General features: G+C 35.8%; 1 protein-coding gene across 11 annotated transcripts in view; it reads left to right on the forward strand.

The window, feature by feature from the left end:
• The window catches only part of BRAF (B-Raf proto-oncogene, serine/threonine kinase), a 146,561-nt gene that overhangs the window by 58,126 nt on the left and 68,138 nt on the right, over positions 1–20,297 (forward strand). For all 11 annotated transcript variants that reach the window (XM_059073484.2, XM_059073483.2, XM_067041984.1 and 8 more), the window contains exons 3-5: positions 8,974–9,237; positions 17,379–17,482; positions 18,326–18,428. In XM_059073484.2, coding sequence (XP_058929467.1) covers positions 8,974–9,237; positions 17,379–17,482; positions 18,326–18,428 — 471 coding nt within the window. The remainder of the gene's footprint in view (positions 1–8,973; positions 9,238–17,378; positions 17,483–18,325; positions 18,429–20,297) is intronic.

Here is a 20,297-nt window from a genome sequence, read left to right on the forward strand (position 1 = left end):
CCATTCTCTTTTCCATAAGCAGCTACATTTTGCATTCCCACTAACAATCCTTTATATCCTTGCCAAGATTACGTTCTCTGTGTGTGTGTGTGTGTGTGTGTGTGTGTGTGTGTGTGTGTGTATGTGTGTGTTTAATAATAGTCATCCTAATGAGTGTGAAGTGGTATCTCATTGTGGAAATGCAAATCTCCAACTTTGTTCTTCTTTTTCAAAATTGTTTTGGCTATTTGGAATCCCTTGAATTTCCTCATGAATTTCAGGATGGATTTTTCTATTTCTCCAAACACATTGCCATTTTGGTAGGGCTTGCATTGAATCTGTCGATTGCTTTGGGTAGTATTGACGTCAAGAGTCCTTAACTCTTAAATATGAATGGACAGTTAAGAATAACTAGATAGGGACTTCCCTGGTGGCACAGTGGTTAAGAATCCGCCTGCCAGTGCAGGGGACATGGGTTCGAGCCGTGTTCCAGGAAGATCCCACATGCCATGGAGCAGCTAAGCCTGTGTGCCACAACAGCTGAGCCTGCGCTCTAGAGCCTGCGAGCCACAACTACTGAGCCTGCATGCCTAGAGTCCATGCTCTGCAATAAGACAAGCCACCTCAGTGAGAAGCCCGCACACCACAACCAAGAGTAGCCCCCGCTCGCCGCAAGTAGAGAAAGCCAGCGCACAGCAAGAAGACCCAACGCAGCCAAAAATAAAATAAATAAATAATTTTTTTTTAAAAAGATTAACAAATAAATAAATAACCAGATATTTAAAGAAAGCCATTAACAGGAAAGATAATGGCAGAAATGGTCAAAAGGAACTCAGAAACAGTGCAGAGAACAGAAGAAAATTTGAAAATAACTATAATTAACATCAAAAATAAGATAAAATATAGTAATCTGTTCTTGTTTCATGGTTGTACTAAAGAAGCAAAAATAACAATAAGAAAGAGCTCTTGGAAACTAAAATAGTAAATTAAAATGGCATAACAGAAAATTTAAATACATGTGTGTGTGTATCTGCATGTGCATATAAACAAATAAATGCTATAAAGTTAAGGACATCTTCCAGAAAGTAGAAAGAAACAAAGACGGAAAATATTAAAGGAAAGATCAGAAAAAATAGAGAATATGTCTAGGAGATCTATAAAAATTACAAATGTTTTTAATCTGCAAAAAAATAACAATTTGTCCAAACATGTAGGGGTTTTAATTTCCACTCCCATACAAGAAACATGGAGGTAAATTATTCAAAGATTGTTCTACAGCTCAAGGTTGTCAGACAGTGGGGTAGATTGCTGTAGCCCTTTTGATTTTTTTCTGTCATAACTGCAGCACATCTGAGAATCATACTCTAAGACAACACGTCAAATCAGGAAGAAGGGATCACAGATGTTCTCTGGTGTACTGAGCCCTTTCAAGGAGGAATACCTTCCCCCCAAAATCCTTTACAAGTCTCTGCATTTCACCAACCAGAATGGGGTTACATACACCCCTAGACTAGTGACTGTGCTTACATTTCCTGAAATAAGAGGCTAAAGAGTAAAATTTTCCCAGTGTTCACAGTTTGGCTTCAGATTAGTTTGTGTGCTGGCAAGTAGAAGTTGTGCTATAGCATTTCAAAAGAAACCCCTTTGGTGTTTTCATAGAAAGATAAATCTTTACCTATCTCTCCATTTCTTCCTTTTAGCAGAACAGAATGAAATCATTTATATCACCATCAGAAATCCTTGTGGCTTTCTTTTTTCTATGTACTATTTAAAAATGAGCTTTTAAGTTCTAGATTTTCTCCAACTGGCATATGAATAATAATTAACATTCTGTTGATTCCCTTGATGATAACTGCAGTGAAATGAACTGTTGTACTCTAAAGAATTTCAGGTTTGTCTTTTCAGTCGTTGGTTCCAGTCTTTTCTTATTACCATCATACAGAGGAAGAAAAGATGAGTTTCCCCTAAGTCATTCCCCAGAATTTCTTATTTTTCTCCCAATTCTTCTTTATTTACTCATCCAACAAATTTTTTGAATGCCTTCTGTGTGTAAGATAAAATGCTAAGTGCTTTTCTAGTAGTAGATTCTTCTTTCTAGACCTGATATATTGGATTCCAGAGGTGATGGGATAAAGTTTCTGGAATAACCCTACATATCTAGTGTTAACACTGAACCCAAGCTATCACCGAATTTATATGTATGCTGGAGTCCCCTACAGACAGACAGATGATGACAATAAAGCTCCTAACATTTATTGAGTGCTTGCTGTGCCAGGAACTGTTCTAAGCATACAGTAGGTCATTTAATCCTCAACCTGCCCTGTGAGTTATATTCAATATTCTCATTTCCATTTTATAGATGAAGAAGCTCAGGCACAGAGGGTTTTAATAATAACATGACAAGGGTTACACAACTAGTAATGGGGTAGCCAAAGTTTGAAGCCAGACATTCTGAATTCAGAACCTGTGTTCTTTTTCTTTTTTTATGACTCTTCTATAACTGCTTACATTTTCTACACGTGTATGTCTTCTTTTTTTTTCTTTTTTAATCAGAGCCTGTGCTCTTAATTGCTATATCATTATTATGATGCTGACAGCCTTTCTGATCTGTAGTCTGTGTAGAACCCAGGATAATGCAGAGACATTTATCAAAACAAATACTGCAATGAAAATAATACTGGGACTCCCATGGTGGTCCAGTGGTTAAGATTCTGTGCTTCTAGTACAGGGGGCACAGGTTCAATTCCCGGTCAGGGAAGTTCTACATACCACTCACTGAGGCCCCGCCCAAAAAAAAATCTGCAAAGAAAATAATAGTGGAAGCTAGGTGCTTCCTTTGGAATGCAGAACGGTTCATTAATTATCACTCGTGGGCAGTTTGAAAGGTTTCATTGTGTCTTGTAAGATTAAGTTCAAAAGAATAAATATAATGAACTCTAATGATAAAATTTTTTTCTTCCACTGCTTTTTCCCATTATGTTTTACTTAAATACATCCTTAATTTTCTTCCCATTTTTATTTTTATTTTATTTTATTTAAAGCCTTTATTGAATTTGTTACAATATTGTTTCTGTTGTTTATGTTTTGGTTTCTTGGCCATGAGGCATGTGGGTTCTTAGCTCCCCGACCAGGGATTGAACCCAAACCCCCTGCATTGGGAGGCGAAGTCTTAACCACTGGACTGCCAGGGAAGTCCCCATCTTCCCATTTTTAATTGGGAAATAATTCATATACCATAAGATTCACTTTTTTCAAGTGTACAATTGCGTAGTTTGTAGCATATGCACAGAATTGTACAGTCATCACCACCATCTAATTCCAAAACATTTTCATCACCCCAAAAAGAAACCCTTTACCCATTGGCAGTCGTTCTCTCCAGCCCCTGGTAACCACTGATCTACTTTCTAAATCTGTGGATTTGCCTATTTGGACATTTCGTGTAAATGGAATCATACACAATGTGGCCTTTTGTGACAGGCTGCTTTCACCTTAGCAGAATGTTTTCAAAATGCAGCCATGTTGTAGCATGTAGCATTCATTGTAGCATTTATTCCTTTTTATGGCTAATATTCTATCATGTGGATATGTCACATTTTGTTTATCCATTAATCAACTGATGGACGTTTAGGTTGTTTCCACTTTTGGGCTATCATGAATAAAGCTGCTATGAACATTCATGTATAAGTTTTTGTGGTAGGCATATGTTTTCACTTCTTTTAGTTATGTACCTAGGGATGGAATTGCTGTGTCCTTTGGTAACTCTGTGTTTTAACTTTTTGAGGAACTACCAGACTGTTTTCCAAAGTGGCTGCACCATTTTACATTCCCACAAGCAATGTGTGAGGGTTCCAGTTCCTATACATCATCACCAACACTTGTTATTTTCCATTTATTATTGTTATTGCCATCCTAGTAGGTGTGAATTGGCATCTCATTGTGGTATTTTGATTTGTAATTCTTTGGTGACTAATGATATTAAGCATCTTTTTCATGTGCTTATTAGCCGTTTGTATATCTTCTTGGGAAAAATGTCTATTCAAATCCTTTGCCCATTTAAAAAACTGGGTTGCCTTTTTATTACTGAGTTGTAAGAGTTCTTTATATATTCTTGGTAGGAAATCCTTATCAGATATGATTTGCAAGTATTTTCTCCCATTCTGTGGGATGTCTTTTTTTCACTCTCTTGATAGTGTCTTTTGAAGCACAAAAGCTTTAATTTTGATGAAGTCGAGTTTATCTACTTTTTCTTTGGTTGCTGTGTTTTGGTGTGTCATCTAAGAAACCATTGCGCAATCCAGGATCATGATGATTTACTTCTGTGTTTTCTTCTAAGAAAACACTTTGAGTTAATTTTGTAATATGATGTTAGGTAGTAGTCCAACTTCATTCTTCTGCATGCAGATATTCAGTTGTACCAGTAATATTGTCAAAAACCAGTTAACCGTAAATGTAAGCCTTTTTTTCTGGACTCTCAATCTATTGTGTTTTTTTAATATGTGTATCAATATCATATGTTTTGATTACTGTAGCTTTATAGTAACTTTTGAAATCTGGAAATGTAAATCTCCAAACTCTGTTCTTTTTCAAGATTGTTTTGCTTATTCCAAGTACTTTGTACTTCTGTGTGAATTTTAAGATCAGCTTGTCCATTTCTGCAAAAACAAGCCAGCTGGGATTTTGATAAGGATTGCACTGAATCTGTAGATCAATTTGAGGAGTGTATTTTCATCTTAATAATATCGTGTTCTTACATTCTTTTTTAAGTTCAAAAATAAATGAACTATACTTCAATTTGAAAAGAGAATCCATTAAATGAATGAATGAATAAATAAATAACGTGAGCTGTGCCCTCAACTACCTTATAGTTTAGTAGAGTCATGTTGAGAACTCAGTGAAGTAATACGGTAATAACGATAAGAACTAGTACTACTTGTTACTACTAATAGAAGTATTTATTGGGTTTTTGCTGTAATAACTTCCTTTGCTAGTATTATTTCACTTAATGCTCACAAAGTTTTTTCACAAATGATTTTTTTTAAAGCCATATAAAGAAGAGTGTGGTAATACTCCAAAGGAGGTGAAAAGAAAATACCAATTTTGGATTTTTATCAAGCAGACCTTTGAATTAAACTTTGAAAAATAAGTAGGACTTTGATGAGAAGGAATGGGGTTTGGAAAAGCTCCCTCCTGAAGAAATATCTGGTTTCTGCAGCTTCTTGAAGCACCAAAGGAATTTTGTTGATGGTGGTAATGGTGCTTGAAGTGTATGTTTATGTGGGAGGACTTGCTCAAGTTTGCAGGGTAAGAAAACAGAGAAAAAGGGAAAGTTGGAAGATATGAGAGAAAATGGAGATCATGATGAACCAAGACCTCCACAGAAGAGGCTCTAAACATCCAGTGTTAATACTAAATTGAGAGCAAAAGAAGGATGGGGAAAGATGGGGAGAATTGATTGGACAAAGAAAGAAGAGGAAGCTTTTATTTGATGGCTTTGATCTTCAGAGTAAATTTGAAGGTAATGCTATTTTCTTGAGCGAATTGAAGGTTGGGGGATGAAGTTAGGATCCAGAGACGCATAGGAAAGGTGGGAGTAAGTATTGTGAGAAATGTAATATGATTTAAAAATAAGTACAGGGGCTTCCCTGGTGGCGCAGTGGTTGGGAATCTGCCTGCCAATGCAGTGGACACGGGTTCGAGCCCTGGTCTGGAAAGATCCCACATGCCGCGGAGCAACTAAGCCCGTGGGCCACAAATACTGAGCCTGCGCTCTAGAGCCTGGGAGCCACAACTTCTGAGCCCGTGTGCGACAACTACTGAAGCCTGTGCACCTAGAGCCTGTGCTCCACAACAAGAGAAGCCACCTCAATGAGAAGCCCGCGTGCTGCAATGAAGAATAACCCCCGCTCACCACAACTAGAGAAAGCCCATGCATAGCAACAAAGACCCAACGCAGCCAAAAATAAATAAATAATTTTTTTAAAAAAATGAAATAAATAAGTACAAATTTTCATATAGTAGTGTGAAAGGCTAATTTCCATGAATCGATAATGGAACCAGTTGGCCTTGTTTTATTATTTTCTTCATTAATGTGTGGTAACCTGAGAGAAAGAATGGGGTAATTGAATGATAGAATTTACCCAAAGTTGGTATTTGGCAAGCAAGTTGGTAAAAGAATAAGAATTGGGCTTCCCTGGTGGCGCAGTGGTTGAGAGTCCGCCTGCCGATGCAGGGGACACGGGTTCGTGCCCCGGTCTGGAAAGATCCCACGTGCCGCGGAGCAGCTGGGCCCGTGAGCCATGGCCGCTGAGCCTGCGCGTCCGGAGCCTGTGCTCCGCCACGGGAGAGGCCACAACAGTGACAGGCCCGCGTACCGCAAAAAATAATTTAAAAAAAAATAAGAATTAACCAGACAATCTAAGATGTTACCATTGGCATTGTTGAAATGGTGAGCCACGAAGTATGGGAGGTAAAATAGCAAAGAAATCTGAGAAGCATTAAGGGATTAATGTTGACAATGAACAGATTAGTGTGGTAGTGAGGATGAAATTTAAGACAGTGGGATAAGTGTGTGTGCATAGGGGTATGGGAGGTTCCCAGTTGAGATCTTGTCATCATTTGGAACTCTTTGGTAAAGAACTGTTTGTGTCTCTGGATCTTGAAGGTAGAGTAGAAACAAATGCCTTTATAGATATGAGGTTTAGAGAACTTCAAGGCAGGAGTGTTGTAAGAGTAATCAGCATCCACACGGAATGCAGCAAGGATAATGGGGTGAAATGAGTCAAACCAGGTACAAAACAAGGTAGGCAAGTACCTTGGTAGATTGAAGCTATGAGGATGGAGAGAGGTGGAATAAGTAAATGTTTTGTACTTAAGGAAGAGTTATTGATAAATGCAGTGAAATAATAGATTGTAATCCACAGTGGAGGGAACAATATATTTTCAAGAATTAAGGCTAATATATTGATAAAGAACCTTCAGAAAACTTGTTTACATTTATTACTTTTCCTAAGCCTAACTTTGTGTAGTAAATGTACTTGCCCAGGTGAGAGTAAATAAGAATATTTGATCTACGCAAGGAGGAATTTTTGTCTCCCAGGCTGCATGTACATAATCTTCAAAGTGTAGGAATTGTGTTAGTTTTCATTTTTGTGGTTTGAGCCCCTAACACTACTAGGTACATGTGTGCTCAATATATATTTATTGAATGATCGAAATCCAATAAGTGGATCATACTGAAAAAGATGCCCTTAAGTAATTAGCCCGTTGAACTGAAAGCTAAATAGAAATACAGCTCAGAAAATTTTGGACTGATTTGGTTATAATGCTTGAGATGCTGTGAAACATTTCAGGGTCAGTGTTGGACAACTATTAGATTGTAAAGGAGAGGGCATTTTGGTGTAGTTTAGGCCCGTTACTTCAGTGGCTCATTTTAGTATTTTCCCTCCCCAACCCCCCCAAAATTATATGGTAGGATCAAGCATATCAGGTGTGGTGGCCTATATTGTAATGAAATTTCTCCTTTATTCTCCTCTACCTTAGATAATTCTCCCTTGCTTATAGAATGAAGTTCAGGCTTCATGACATAGTATATACATTCTCTACGAGCTGGTCCCTTACCTACTTTTCCAGTCTTATTATTTGTGTTCCTGTTCTTCACTTAAATTTCACAAACATCTGTTGATCCCTTGATATGTCCCAGGTATTGTATGACATTCAGCTATACTAGTCCATAGTTTTCCTCTATGTCTTAAAATTTCTTACCTCCTTACTCTGTTACAGAATTTCTCCTGTGCTACACAGTACTCTCTTCTCCCCACTTAACTCCATCTATCTAAATGCTAACCTTTTAAGACCCCCCCTTTCCTTACTCTTATCTTGTATCAAGAATATTCTTTGTTTATTTCTCATGTACAATACTTGCACAAATAAAAATGCATCCATCTGCTTCTTTGTAGCCTACTAAGTGATGGGAAATGCCTTTTTTAGAATCTTTGATTCTTTTAAATCTTTGTAGCCTTTCATAAACCTTTATAGTGTTGCATCTATTTGGGGTGGTAGGGAGACATGATGGATTACAGTGTGGGGGAAGGTGATTACTACTGCCTCAAAGAACCATGGACACATACATTCCAGTTCATTCCATCTCTTTATGTTCAGTATCATTCTGTTTCCAAGATTCTTCCTACTTTTAGAATATGATATCATGTGATCATTTGACCTTATAGCTTTAGTAAAATGAAACTTCTAGAAAGATACCCTGATGGATAATGGCCTCAAAATTTCTTGACTGCAGGGTGTAAACTACCTTTTCAAACAAAATTCTGTTCTCTAAGCAGTATTTGATGGAAAAGGGGAGGTCATAAGATATCCATAGTGAGTAAAAGAAGGTATTCTAACTAATAGCTGTTCCAGAAAAAAAAGTGGCAGTTATACATCCTCTAATCCCTGTTGAGGAAATTTTGGTGGTAATGGTGAGATCTGACACTGTGTACCTTACTCGTGTTTTTTGACAGATCTCTTAACACCTCATCTCCTTTTCAGCCTCTCTCTCAGTTCTTTAGAGAGAGAGAGACAGAGAGAAGTGTGAAACCTTATATGCCTGCAGCTTTTCTGGAAAAAAAATTAATAGGGTATTTATCTGTGATGTATTAGTATTTTATCTTATGTTAGATATGTAGTTTGGAATATACATTGTGATTTGGCCAGAAAATTGCAAATACTGTTTTTTTTAAATTAATATTCATGGCTATTATAGACATATATGTGTGTGTGTGTCACTTTCTAGACGTGTAGTGTCTTATAACAAAAGATTTATCAATTTAAAGGTAAAAGTACTAATTTACAACATTTCCAGCACTTATTTTATAATTTGTAATACAAAATCGTGTTAGCTAGATTATAAAGAGATTATAATCAAAGACTTAAATTTCATATTTCCTTTTGTTACTATCAGGAAAAAGTCCAGATTCAATGTAAGTCTACTTTATTTTATAGGCCTATGAAGAATACACCAGCAAGCTAGATGCCCTCCAACAAAGAGAACAACAGTTATTGGAATCCCTGGGGAATGGAACTGATTTTTCTGTTTCTAGCTCTGCATCAACAGACACCGTTACATCTTCTTCCTCTTCTAGCCTTTCAGTGCTGCCTTCATCTCTTTCAGTTTTTCAAAATCCCACAGATGTGTCACGGAGCAACCCCAAGTCACCACAAAAACCTATCGTTAGAGTCTTCCTGCCCAATAAACAGAGGACGGTGGTGAGTCAACTTTAATATCATCATTGCTTTTTCTTTGTATTTTTCAGAAAGACTAGTTGTTGAAAATGAAGTGTGATACCCAGTGGTCATGCAAATGTAAGCATCCATTTCAAACAAGAATGGAAAAGACAATTATTTGGTGCCTAAGTCTGTGTTCCTTAACTGGAACAAATTGTATTGTTTTTAGCATTGGATTTGACAGTTATACCTGTCTGTCAAACTTGAACCACACTCAAGTCTGAGTACTAGTGCCAGGGCCCCAAATAAAGGTTAAAGTTTCCCTTGTGAATTCTTAACTATAGACCTGTTCATATCATAGTGTGTAGGGTTCATGATTATAATACCTGCATTATTCAGGAATTCTTAACCCAAGAAATTAACAAGTGGTCCTGAAGTGGTAATAGCATTCAGGCACTGGGCAGAAACAAATGCAAACCCTCCCTTAGCCCATATAGGTCTCATGGAATTCACATACAGAATGCCTCAATGACAAGGTCAAAATCACAAGTTATAATATGCAAGGAAACAGTCTACCATCAGTACATTAGAAGATTTTAAAATATCAGGATTAGATTCCTAAGAAGGAACCAAATAGAATTTCTAGGTGGCCTTAAAATTTAAAACTCAGCGGATGAGTCATCATCTCTGAAGTATTATTGCTAAAAATGATTGTGTTGAGTGTTAAACTTCTGGACTTTACATTTTATAAGAAACATGGGATAAAGGGAAAAGTTAAGCACCATGAGGAAGCAATTAGACAAATTCAGATGGTGGACATTCTTTAAGACCATACAGCCTGGACTCAGTGTCATAGAGGATAAACGGTTGGGGATTATTCTACACTGAATAAGACTAAAGAGACAAAACAAACAAATGCATTGTGTGATCCTGGTTTGGGACCAGGGTGGGGAAGAGCTGTAGAAGTCCTTCTTGAGATAGGAAATGTTGAGTGTTGATTGAATATAATGTGTTCTTATGGAATTATTAGTTTTCTTAAGTGTGACAATAGAGATATTTTTATGTAGGAGAATGTCTTTATTAGGAAATACATGCTTAAATATTTAGGGGTAAATTGTCATGATGCCTGCAATCTCCCTCCTGCCCCTTTTTTGAAATAAAACTTACATATAGTAAAGTGTACAAATCTCAGGTGTACAGCTCAGTGACTTTCTACATGTGTAAGTGCCATGCAGACCAAGATATAGAACATTTCTAATGTGAGTGTTCTCTTGTGTTCCCTCAATTCAGTGACCACCTTCAAGAGTAATCACTATTCTGAATTCTATCTCAGTCAATTTAGAACTTACTTTCAAATGGTATGATGGAAACAAAATGTTAAAGAGAGAAAACAAATATGAAAAAATAATTTTAGGATCTGAGAGAACTTGGATGTTAATTGTACCACTCCTTCTAATTTTCTGTGTTTGAAATTTTTCATAGTAGAGTTGGAAAAATTCAAAGAACATAGAACAAAAGAAAAATAGAAAGTTAAAAAGAAACAGGTGCCACTAGGAAAAAAAACCTGATGAACATATTCATGCTGATTTGAGGAAGTAGCAAAGGTTTAGAAAAGAACATTCATAAGGTTTTTAACTTCTTTATTTAGGAAACTAATTTATATGGAAAAGTATAAAGGACAATATATTAAACACCTGTGTTTAGTCACCTACAATGAACAAGTATTAATGTTTGTTATATTTGCTTCATATTACACACACACATAACATATATCCATACATACGTACATAAATATATATATATTTACGTTCCTCTTACCTGTCCCATTCCCTTCCCAAACATCCTTCATCCCACCTTGTCCCCCAAGAAGTAGCCACTGTGATAAATGTGGGGTACATTCAATCAATGTTTTTATATTTTACTACATGGATATGTACCTATAAGCATTTTTTTAATATATAAAATAGTATGATACTGTATGTAATGTTCAACATCTTGTCCTTTTTATTCAAAATTATAATTTCAAGGTATACATATGTATGTGTTGATACATATAGGTCTGATTCTTTTCAGTTTAACATAGTTTATCCTGACAGACATCTAGGTTATGTTCAGTTTTTTTTGTTATTACTAACGGTGCTAAAATATGAACATCTTTATAGAGGACTCTTTGTCTACAGGTAACGGGGTATTTCCAAGTTGCAGACCTGTAAGTGGATCTCTCAATGGGAAATGCAGATTTGGTTCAAAGGCTGTAAATACCAGATGTCTGAAAAAAATATCTAAAACTACTAAATTAATTTTAACATCTGTGGGGAGGAAGCTCTCAAAGCAGCTTATCTTTTTTTGTTTCCTATCTTTTTTTGGTGTCTAACAATTAGTAGGTGTTCTATAAGTATTTTTGAAAGAATGAGTCTTTGGGTTTACCATAGCCTGAGATTTGTAAATAAATATCTGCTGATTGGTATTAACCCTGATTGTATCTGACATAATGAAAGGAAGGACAGTGGGACAGATAGGGCATTGTTGGATCCTTCAAAATCATGCCTTGGTTGTGTGATAATTAAAGCAAGAAATGTTTATGGAATGGAAGAGATAAGGAGAAGCTAAACAAGCTGTTCTTGTTTTAGCCAGTTTGAGGAAAAACATGTAAAGAGCACAAAAACGTGTAGGAAACTCTAACTCTTACTAGCACAAGTAAGTAGTTTTAATGGAATAGATTGAGTAAAGGGACATCATTAGAGTAAATGCTAGAACCCCAGAGAATACCCTCCCTCTCCCTTTATTATTATTATTTTTTTTAGCAAAAGCAAAGCAGAGACCTCTAAGATCTGCAAGTGATGAAAGAGGGTTACACATTCCATCGTTTTGTAGACAAGAAGAATACCTGTTGCATGGTGGTTTACAGTTTGTAAAAATGTTCCCCCACACTCTCATTTGATCCTCATAGTGACTTTGTGAGGCAGAGTACTATATGGAGCAGTATTAACTCATGTTGATATTTAAAATACTGTGTTTAATTGTAATAAAATAGCTGTGAAGTCTGGGACATTCTTGACTCATAAATTCTATTAACTTTTGCCACAGTGAAAGGACTTAATCTGTTGCTAGATAAGTTTTCCCCCTTGGAGGTCTAATGAGGTAATTGATTAAATTTAGTTTTGGTTTTTGATTTAATTGGGACCAGCAATTTAGGAGTAAAAGACCTACCACCTTTATCACTTGTTCTTTGTCAGTTAAATACAGCTTGACCAGGAGGCATACTTAATTCTAAAATCACTTTCACCTTAGGAAGTTTTGGTAGTATATATAGTCAGCCTCTCTTTACTTTAAAAAGACCATGTTGGGCTTCCCCGGTGGCGCAGTGGTTGAGAGTCCGCCTACCGATGCAGGGGACACCAGTTCGTGCCCCGGTCCGGGAAGATCCCACATGCCGCGGAGCGGCTGAGCCTGCGCGTCCAGAGCTTGTGCCTTGTGCTCCGCAACGGGAGAGGCCACAGCAGTGAGAGGACCAAGTAGCGTGCAAAAAAAAAAAAAAAAAAAAAAAAAAAAAAAAAGACCATGTTATAAGCAGATCATATTAAATTTTTTCTTTTATTATATTGTGAATTGGTTTAACAGTCTATAATAATAAACTATATTATGACTGGTTTAACAGTCCTAAAAAAGGACTTGACATCAAGATAAATTATGACAAAATCAGGAAGCTATAAATTTAGGTTTATTTTAAAAACCCATATATTAGCATGTATAATCTGTGCCAGTTTATACAAGGAGATCTCAGTGTATCATGAAGTTCACTTAAAGCATGTAATAAAATCTGCATTGTAAAGAATTTAAACTACCAAATTAATCTACTAGCTCAGATAATTAAACATGTAGTAATTGTGATGGCCACCTGAATTTTGATGGCCACTCCTTTAAGAAGGAGTTCTTAAGGTTTTAAGAGAACATTTTATAGGGAAAATTTTAAACATACACAAAAGTAGGGTAATGTGGTAGACCATCATGAATCCATTGATAAAAGATGATTTATGTTCACTTTAAAAACTGGTATGTTAAAGTTTAGACTGATACATTTTGTTTTGGTCTAAATTTTCCTTTGGCAAATATTCAGATGATTATGTTGACTGTAGATCTTTGTTAAGGTAGGATGCTTGTTTTTAAATTATTTTAGAGAAAAGTTATTGCTGCTTTGACAGCCTAATCGGAGACATTTAATTTTGTAATTTGGAGAAGAGGCATTAACCTGGTTCTTTTGAAAATATCTTTTTAGTCTTTTCAGCCTTAAAATTTGAGACAGTGCTCCCCTTCCCCTTTTCCTTTTTGAATAGGTAATTCTTTCATGTGGTATTTACATCAGGAAATCTTGTTTCCACCTCTACCTCTATACATCCAGTTTCCCCTGTACCTTTTAGGTAACTATTTTTATTTGGTTGTGTGTGTGCGTGTGTGTGTTTTCTGGGTTTCTTCATGTAGCAAGAAGAAAATAGAAAGATATATTCTTATTTCTCCACTCCTCTTCATACACACAAGGTATCATACTGTATATATCATTCTGTATTTTGCTTTTAATGTTCATGTAGGCTATCCTGGAAATCTTCCATTTCCACGTATAGTATGCTTAAATATTCTTTTTTTTATAGCTATAGATTCCATTGTATAGGTGTACTATAGTTTACCAGTCAAATTATGGTATGCCAAAAGTAGACTTCCTTGATCAAAGAGAAATTTACACTTGTAATTTTGATAAGAAACTTTCAAATTTTGCTTCACAGGTTTTGCTTAGTCTTGCATTGCTATCAGCAGTGTATGAGATGCCTGTTTACCATAGCCTCATCAACAGAGTATGTGGTCAAACTTTTGTATTTTTGCCAATGTGATAAATGAAAGGTATTTTGGCAAGTTTGAGTTTGCTTTTCTCTGAGGTTGAACACCTTATCATAAGTTTGAAGGCCGTTTATATTTCTGTTTTCCTGAACTGTCTTTCATGTCCTTTGCCCATTGATCCTGATCTCAATTTTTCAGGAGCTCTTTATATATCATGAAGATTATATGCCTCTTATATAAGTTGCAAATATTTTTTTCCCAGTTTGCATTTGTCTTTTGACTTTGCTTATATAGTCATCCCTCAGTATGTGCAGGGGATTGATTCCAGGACCCCCTGAGGATACCAAAATCCTTGGATGCTCAAGTCCCTTATATAAAATGGCATAGTATTTGCATATAACCTATGCACATCCTCCTGTATACTTTAAATCATCTCTAGATTACTTATAGTAGGCAAATTTAAGTTTTGCTTTTTTGGAATTTTCTGGAATTTTTTTCTGAATATTTTTGATCCTCAGTTGGTTGAATCCACTGATGTGGCACCCACGATATGGAGGGCTGACTGTAGTATGTTGTGTGTGTTTTGCCATCTAAAAAGTTCTTAGTTATGTGTAGGTGAATTTAACATTTTTCTTTTATGGCTTCCAGACTTTGCATCATAGATTTATAGGCCTTCTTCACTTGAGGTTATAAAGGAGCTTGCCATGTGTTTCTTCCAGTTCTTTTATGGTTTGTCCCCTCCTTCCTTCAACATTTAAATATTTGCTCCATTTGGAATTTACCCTAGTATACAGTATGTAGTAGGGGTGAACCTTTTTTTCCTAGATTGGTTCCAGTAGTTCCAACATCAGTTATTTAAAAGTTCATCTTTATCCTATTTCAGATTCTACCTTCATTTTATTTTGATTTTCTTTATGTGTTGGAGTCTGCTTTGGTCTTTCTGTTTTATTCTTTTGGTCTGTCAGTCTGTTGAACAGGTATCATGAAGGAACAAAAATCAACCTACAGAAGTGAATGAAGGACTGATAGGTGACTTTCCCTTGGTGATAAGAGTGGATAACCAAATTTTGGCTACTGATGAAACATATATACACCTTGGAATCATCCTGTTCAGAGAAGCATAAGGGAGCATAGCTATATTAGAAGATGGTATTACATGAGTGCATGAGGGGAATTACCAAAGGAACTGAAAGGTTGATAGCCCCAGCCCATTGATGACCTTGTATGCCATATTAAGGAATTTGAATTTTGTCCTATAAATAACTGGAAAATTTTGAGAAGACTAATGAAATGTAAGGTTATATCTTAGAATGGGATTCTAAATCTGAGTTCAGTGGACTCCTCAGCAGTCCATAATGAGCTTGAAATTTTATGTTCCAGAGAGAGTATCTAAGGCTTTCATCAGGTTCTCAGAAGTATTTGACACGCACACATGTTAAGAATACCTTCTTTAGAAAGATTTCACTGATAACATGGGGATAGGATAGATTGGATGGGGTTTAAAACTAAAGATAGGGTTGCCAATCAAGAAGTTTTTGCTTTAGAGTAGGCAGAATTTGAGTTGCAGAGGGAAAAAGTAAGCTTTCCCATCTGTTCATTATTTCTGGAAGGTATGGCCAGTTCTCACGATTTGCAGTAGTTATGTTCTATACATTCTCTGAATTAGTGAATACTGAACCATTGCTCCTAGGAGAAATGCAGGATTACTGTTATAAATGAGCCAAAGATGGCCTCTGTATATTGGCCCCTAGATTGTTTATTTCTTCACAGCCGACTGGGGTCCATTAGCTTAAAAGTCACCTGGCACTTGTCTACAGTATAAGAGCTAGAAAAAGAAGGCAGTGTCACCTTGATTAACCTCAGCTGGGAAAGTATGCCTTGAGCAACTCAAATTTTTCAGTCCTCTGCGCATGTCTGCAAAAGCACTGCAAGTATTGATTTTGGGGTTACAAATAAATTTTAGCAAACAGACAAATTTGCAAATGCAGAGTCTATGAATAAAGAGGATCAACTGTACCAATCCAGTCTCTTGAATATTTCCAATGATGAACCTACTCCCTCATGGTAAACTTTTCCCTTGCTGGATAGTTTTAACGGTTATATTGAGCGAAAATCTGCCTCCTTGTTATCTAATCTTAGGTCCTAATTTGGCTTTCTCGATTGTTCCCCTTCAATATACTGTTTAGATTCAGCTGTCTTATATTCATTTTCACTCCATTTTTCCCCCTCTAGCATAAGTTTCCCAATTTCTTTGGAAACTTTTGGTTTGCTAAGTACTTTAGTGATTTAAAAGAATGAAACCTTTAATTTTGTTATTAACTAACATTTCCTCTGTCTGCACTCCCCTCCCCCCATAAAGACTGACCAACCTGAACTCCCATTGCTTCACTTTAGTCTACACTGTGTCAGTCCTTTTTCAGTTCTAAATTATTCAGATTAATATCTGGGGAGATGGGTCACTGGCAGAAAAGGCCAGGATAGAGATAACTTCAAATATACAGAAAGATTCTTATCTCTATTTTTCAGTGCCTCTATTCTCCCCGCTCCTAATGTCATCTCTGCTTCTCCTTAGGTTAGCTTCATTCTGTAGCCAGGTTTTCTCACTGTAGTAGGGAAGATGGCCATTAGGGACTCCAGATTTCTATCCTTTTGGAATACTTTAACTACAGTAGAAACAAACTTCTCTCAACCAGTGTCCATCTCTCAGTTAAGGAAAGAACTCTGGTACTGTTTGGTCATATATCTAGCCCTGGATTAGGAATATGGGATTAGCCAGCTTATGTCATGTGTAGCCAGAAAAGTAGTGACCCTTGTGATTGATGGCCTCTCCAGAACCATGTGGTTTTTAGGGAAGGGTGGGTTCCCAGAGGAAATAGGAGTGCTAAACAACTAAACAGCAAATATCAACTGTACACATTAAGACAAGTATTTTCTTCTGCTATGTTTAGGATCAGTAAGACATCTCTTAGGGACCATCATTATGATTGAAGGATTAGAGTTTTCAGCTTTGAACAATGTTGGATCAAAATTGATTTTGCTTTAAATGTTGACATCTATTATTTCTCAGTGGTGAGCACATAGGGATCTGTAGTATTTTCTGTTCTTTTATATGTTTAATATATTTTGTAATTTTAATAAAAAACTAAGAATTATTTGATTTAAGTTGGTGAGTAATAATAGATACTTGAGTCATAATTTCCCATTAATATTAAGTTAGTGAAATAATTTTCTGACAGTAATCCATATGACATTTTAAAGGTGTTATAAAGGTAAATTTTTGGTTTTTTTCAATGATGTGAAGAAATATATAATTTATTTCCTTTACCTCATATCATATGTTTATTATACCATAGGTACCTGCAAGGTGTGGAGTTACAGTCCGGGACAGCCTAAAGAAAGCACTGATGATGAGAGGTCTAATCCCAGAGTGCTGTGCTGTTTACAGAATTCAGGATGGGTATGGGTTTGTATGTGATGTGAAACTTTGTTTAAAAAAGGAAAAAAAAAAACTCAGACATGAAATTTTGGGGTTTTCTGTAAGATCTTTACCCAAACCTAGGGTATTGAAAATCAACTTCAGGAAAAAAATATTAAAACTAAGTTAATTAGCCTAAAGAAATCTTGTAGGCCCTTTGAGGAGTTAACATTAGATAATTTCTTGTGATGATAGTGTTTGTTTGTCTGATCAAATGACTTTGTTTAGGGTTTGAGATTCTTAAAATTTTTGAACTATTTTTTATGTGTCTTATTTGAATAATGGACTCTTTCCCAGTCCTTTATTTTTAATATAAACTCACAGTTTCACAAAAGACTTAGCAAAGTTAACATTTTATATTGAATTATTTTTCAGAAAGCATCTAACATTGTGCCATGAGCCCCTCAACCCCAATTTTGAGTCCCATTTTTTTAAAAAACAAAAAAAAAGTCTCCTTTTTGGGGCATATTATCCCTTGAGTACTCTTTTTCTTTGAATGGGTAGGTAAATCCATACCTGTGATTTTTTTTGGGGGGGGGACCCCAGGAACAATCCATTTTCTGCTGTTGTAGGTCTTTTCTGGAGCTGACTTGAAGAAAAGAGTACATCTCTTTACCCTGCTGTTTGTCCAAGAGTGATACATTTATTTGGGGTAAACTTAAACATTAATTTATTGCCATTTAAATTTCTAACGATGGAAGACCAGGGAGCCAAAACTCCCTCACCATTACTAGCCCCTAATAACCAATTTTCATATCTTCAGCATGAGGTTTATGAAGATCTTTAGGTATGATAACCAAGAAAGGCTGTGTCTACACTTTTCAGAGAGAAGAAACCAATTGGCTGGGATACTGATATTTCCTGGCTTACTGGAGAGGAATTGCATGTAGAAGTGTTGGAGAATGTTCCACTTACAACACACAACTTTGTATGTACCTTTATATTTTTTTTAATGTCAAAAATCTTCAAGTTCTTGTGAATAAATTTTTATGTAGAGAATATGAAGTATGGATGAATAATTTTGCCATTGATATTTTACCTAAGTTGAAAATCAGTTCTGTTATTTAAAAAAAGCAACACATATTTAAAGAGTTTCATTTTAATCATTATACTTTATTTTTAATTTAAAAAGTAATAACATATATGTATGTATATAATTAACTCACTTTGTTGTATACCTGAAACTAACACAACATTGTAAATCAACTATATTTCGATTTTAAAAAATTCAAAAAAAAGTAATAGATACTCATTATTGAAAGAAAATTCTTAAAAATTTGAGTGGTACGAAAGTATATCAAGTAAAAACGTGAAGGTACCCTACCAGAGGTAAACAGTTGTTAATTGATTATTGTGTAGTCTTCCAAAGTCTTTCTATATATAAAACATGTGTCTGATCCCAAAGTTTTCTCCTTTCTCTTTTTTCTCCCTTCTCTTTCCTTCATTATTTTCCATTTTTTCCTTTTTTTAAAACTAAAAAATGGAATCATGTTTTGTATGATATTCTTCATTTTTTTTTAAGTTAAACAAAGCATCATGGGCATCTTTCCATGTCAGTACACCTAGCTTTATAATGATTGCATAATAGTCCGTAAGAATATAAATTAGGTATATTTAACCATCCCTCTTAATAGACATTCAAGTTTTTAAGAAATCTGTTATATACATGGTAAATAAACGCTTTCTGCATACATCTTGATACACTTGTGTAAATGTTTCTGGAAGATAGACTAATGGAAGTGGAATAGCTCTCGTTGAGGACTGAAGAAAGATAGATGTTAAAGCTCTCCTTCAATACTTCTCCCTTTATCTGTTTTTTGCATTTGTCAGAACCTAGCCTAAGCTAAGTGTCACCAGCATGAGGCCTGGAGCAGTGGAACCTCTCTACCTCAGAGATAAGGTAGAAGGTACAGTTCCAGAGCTTGAGAACCTGTCCTCTAAAAGAGTAGCCAGGAGCCAAGATTAGAGTGATCTGTAAGGCAGGAATGCACTTCTTACTTTTCTATATATGGAATTTGGACCACAGTTTATTTTTCTAGATGGATAGTTATTGCTACCCTTTTGGCATCAAGTGTTTTCCCTTGTGCCTTGTTGATTAGTACATCTGGACTCTTTTGATTTCCTGGGGGGTGTTAGTGCTTTGGAGGCTCCATTAGCAGTGAATAATGAGATCAGGTTTGTGCTTCAGTAGATAAGGTATCTTTTGGAGGAGTGTAAGATATACCTGATGCCAATCAGATTTACTGTGTAGCAGATAGTTTTATAATGATGAGATAAGGAGTTCACTACTATTGACTTTTTTTTTTATCCTGTAGAATTTTGAGAGGATAAATCTTAAGATTTTTTATTTAAGTTTTTAGGAATTTTTCAAAAAGTACTATTTTTCTTATTCTTCTTAATTAGAAATTGGATTTGAGGAGGTAAAAGAAGATCTAAGTTACTAACCTTAAGAAGTGCCTCAGGAAGGTCCTTGCCACAAGAGGGTAATGAAAGCAAACTGCAGGTTAGTTGCAGAGTATGGAAACCTTCACAACACAGTTGGAGAGCTGCCAGTTAATATTTGTTGAGATCTTTTCATTTGCCAATATTTTGTCTGATCTGGGGATATAACAATTAATAATAGAGTAGAGAGACAGATGATTTAATTTAAAATTTTCATAAGCACTCTTAATTACTGTGTGTGTTTAAAGTGCTATAGATACACAGAGTATAGAGATTCCTAACCTGGCCTTTGAAGAGTCAGGAAGTTTTCCCAAAGGAAGAAATATGAAAGCTGTGGCCTGATGGGTGAGGGAAG

Source organism: Kogia breviceps, chromosome 9, assembly GCF_026419965.1.
Source record: "Kogia breviceps isolate mKogBre1 chromosome 9, mKogBre1 haplotype 1, whole genome shotgun sequence".
NCBI classification, from domain to species: domain Eukaryota; kingdom Metazoa; phylum Chordata; class Mammalia; order Artiodactyla; family Physeteridae; genus Kogia; species Kogia breviceps.